The sequence below is a fragment of the Fragaria vesca genome, linkage group LG4, assembly GCF_000184155.1.
Source record: "Fragaria vesca subsp. vesca linkage group LG4, FraVesHawaii_1.0, whole genome shotgun sequence".
Taxonomy (NCBI): domain Eukaryota; kingdom Viridiplantae; phylum Streptophyta; class Magnoliopsida; order Rosales; family Rosaceae; genus Fragaria; species Fragaria vesca.
The window spans coordinates 12,396,816-12,398,816 of NC_020494.1; the positions used below are offsets into that span (position 1 = coordinate 12,396,816).

General features: G+C 37.7%; 1 protein-coding gene across 1 annotated transcript; it reads right to left on the reverse strand.

Moving 5' to 3' along the window:
* Window positions 1-233: 233 nt before the first annotated feature.
* LOC101305168 (protein FAR1-RELATED SEQUENCE 5-like) lies at window positions 234-1,160 on the reverse strand. Its single transcript, XM_004298116.1, has one exon. The coding sequence runs from the start codon at window positions 1,158-1,160 to the stop codon at window positions 234-236; it is 927 nt and encodes a 308-aa protein (XP_004298164.1).
* Window positions 1,161-2,001: the final 841 nt, after the last annotated feature.

A 2,001-nucleotide genomic window follows, 5' to 3' on the forward strand; every position in this document is an offset into this window, starting at 1 on the left:
TGACCATATAATCCACATCCATGACATTTCCTACCTTGACTCTCCTTTGCCTTACCTTTCCTCTTCTCTTTTCCTTTCCTCAACCTTTTGCCACACCCTTTGGCTCTAACTTCATCGGGTTCATTAAAAACATGCTGAATAATAGGAGTCTCGGTCTCTAAAACTGGTGCAAGATTACCATTTGACAATCTGTTAAACTTCTCCAAGAAATAATCCAAGGACTCCATTAGGAGCTAGCTAGCCTCATCACTGACAATTGCCTTATCAATGGCATATGTAGCATGTTGTAACAATTTAGTCCTCCTTACAAAGAAAGTTTTATTATCTTTAATCTCCACTCCATTAGAATCCAACACAACACTCTGTCTTGCAGCTTTAGTCCATCTTTTCAAGCTATACTGAACAAGCAGTTTATCAACATCTTGGATCTTAATCAAATAACACAAAATATGCCAACATGGGAGCCCTTCACTCTCCCACTTCCTACAGCTGCATGATGCAAAATTAGAAGCTTTTTTGTAAATGACTTCACGAGACTTAGAAGTATCAATGTTCTTTCGGATGACCTTAAACATGGATTCAGTCTTATTTTTTCTTAGAAGTTCAAGTTTATATTTGAAGCTCTCTTTCAACTGTTCTTGAACTTCGTAAAAGCACTTCCGTGTGTAGACCTTGGCCATATCATCTTCTATATCAAGGGACATTACAGTTTTTACCTTCTCTTCAATGTTAATATGATCCTCCCTTAACTCATGGTTGCGTTGGTGAAGAAGTCCCCTCCTAAACTGAACCATAAATTCCACCAACGTATTCCACTGAGAAACATAATCCTTGAAAAAAGAATGTTGACTCTCTGCCCTTTGAGAACTTGACATTCCTGCTGAGAAACAATGATTTACATGTGCTGGTATCCATGATGAACGGATTTCGTATATCGACTTCAGCCACTTGTTATCACTCAATCCACTCTTCTCAATAAGTTCATTCCACCTTGAATCAAACTCATCTCCACTACTTGAATTCCAAATGCAGCTATGAAAGTCTTGGTAGTGATCCCGATATTTAATCGCATCTAGCTTCTCTGAAAATTTATTTAGAATGTGCCAACTGCAATATCTATGAAATGTATGTGGGAGTGCTTCTGAAATGGCTTTAGTCATAGTAGGATCTTGGTCAATTATGATCATTTTAGGGGCATTTCGGGGCATTTCCAGCAATAGCATTTAGAAACTCCTTGAATAACCAAACAAAAGAATCGGTTGTCTCGTCATTCAAGAATCCATAAGCAAAGATGATAGTCTGGCCATGATTATTAACACCGATTAATGGTGCAAAAATCATTCCATACCGATTTGTGTTGTATGTAGTGTCAAAAATAACAACATCCCCATAAAAGCTATAAGCCCTTCTTGACCTTGAGTCAGCCCAAAAACATCGTGTTACCTTCTTTTCCTCATCCGACTCCATTCTATAGACAAAAGAAGGATCTTTTTCTTTTTCATTCTCAAAATGCATGTACAATAGATCTCCATCATGCCCCTTCTTCTGTTCACGAATGCTGCTTCCATAATTATAAAGATCACGCTGTGCAAAACCAACATTTTCTATCCCACCAGCTTGAACACCAAAAAATTCAAACTGTTTATGTCTCTTCACATTTACCAAGCTCAACTGATCAGATAGTACTTTGCTAACTTTTGAAACACCACGATGAGACCTTAAAAATTGTACTATGCCTGGGCTTGTTAAAGGGTGGTTATGACTATCCACAAACACAGACACTGCATATTTTCCAGTTTTCTTTCTCACAACTGCAATCTTTGCTTTACAACCCACTTTTGGCAATCCTCTCTTACGTTTTTCTCCCTCAACCTTAGAATCTCCTTGCTTGGAACATACATACTCTTTCCTCGTAACTGTGGTGTTATCCTTCTCTAATTTACTAGTATAACTTCTAGTACTAAACCCTCCTTATTTTGCATATCTATTGTAGAAACTAGC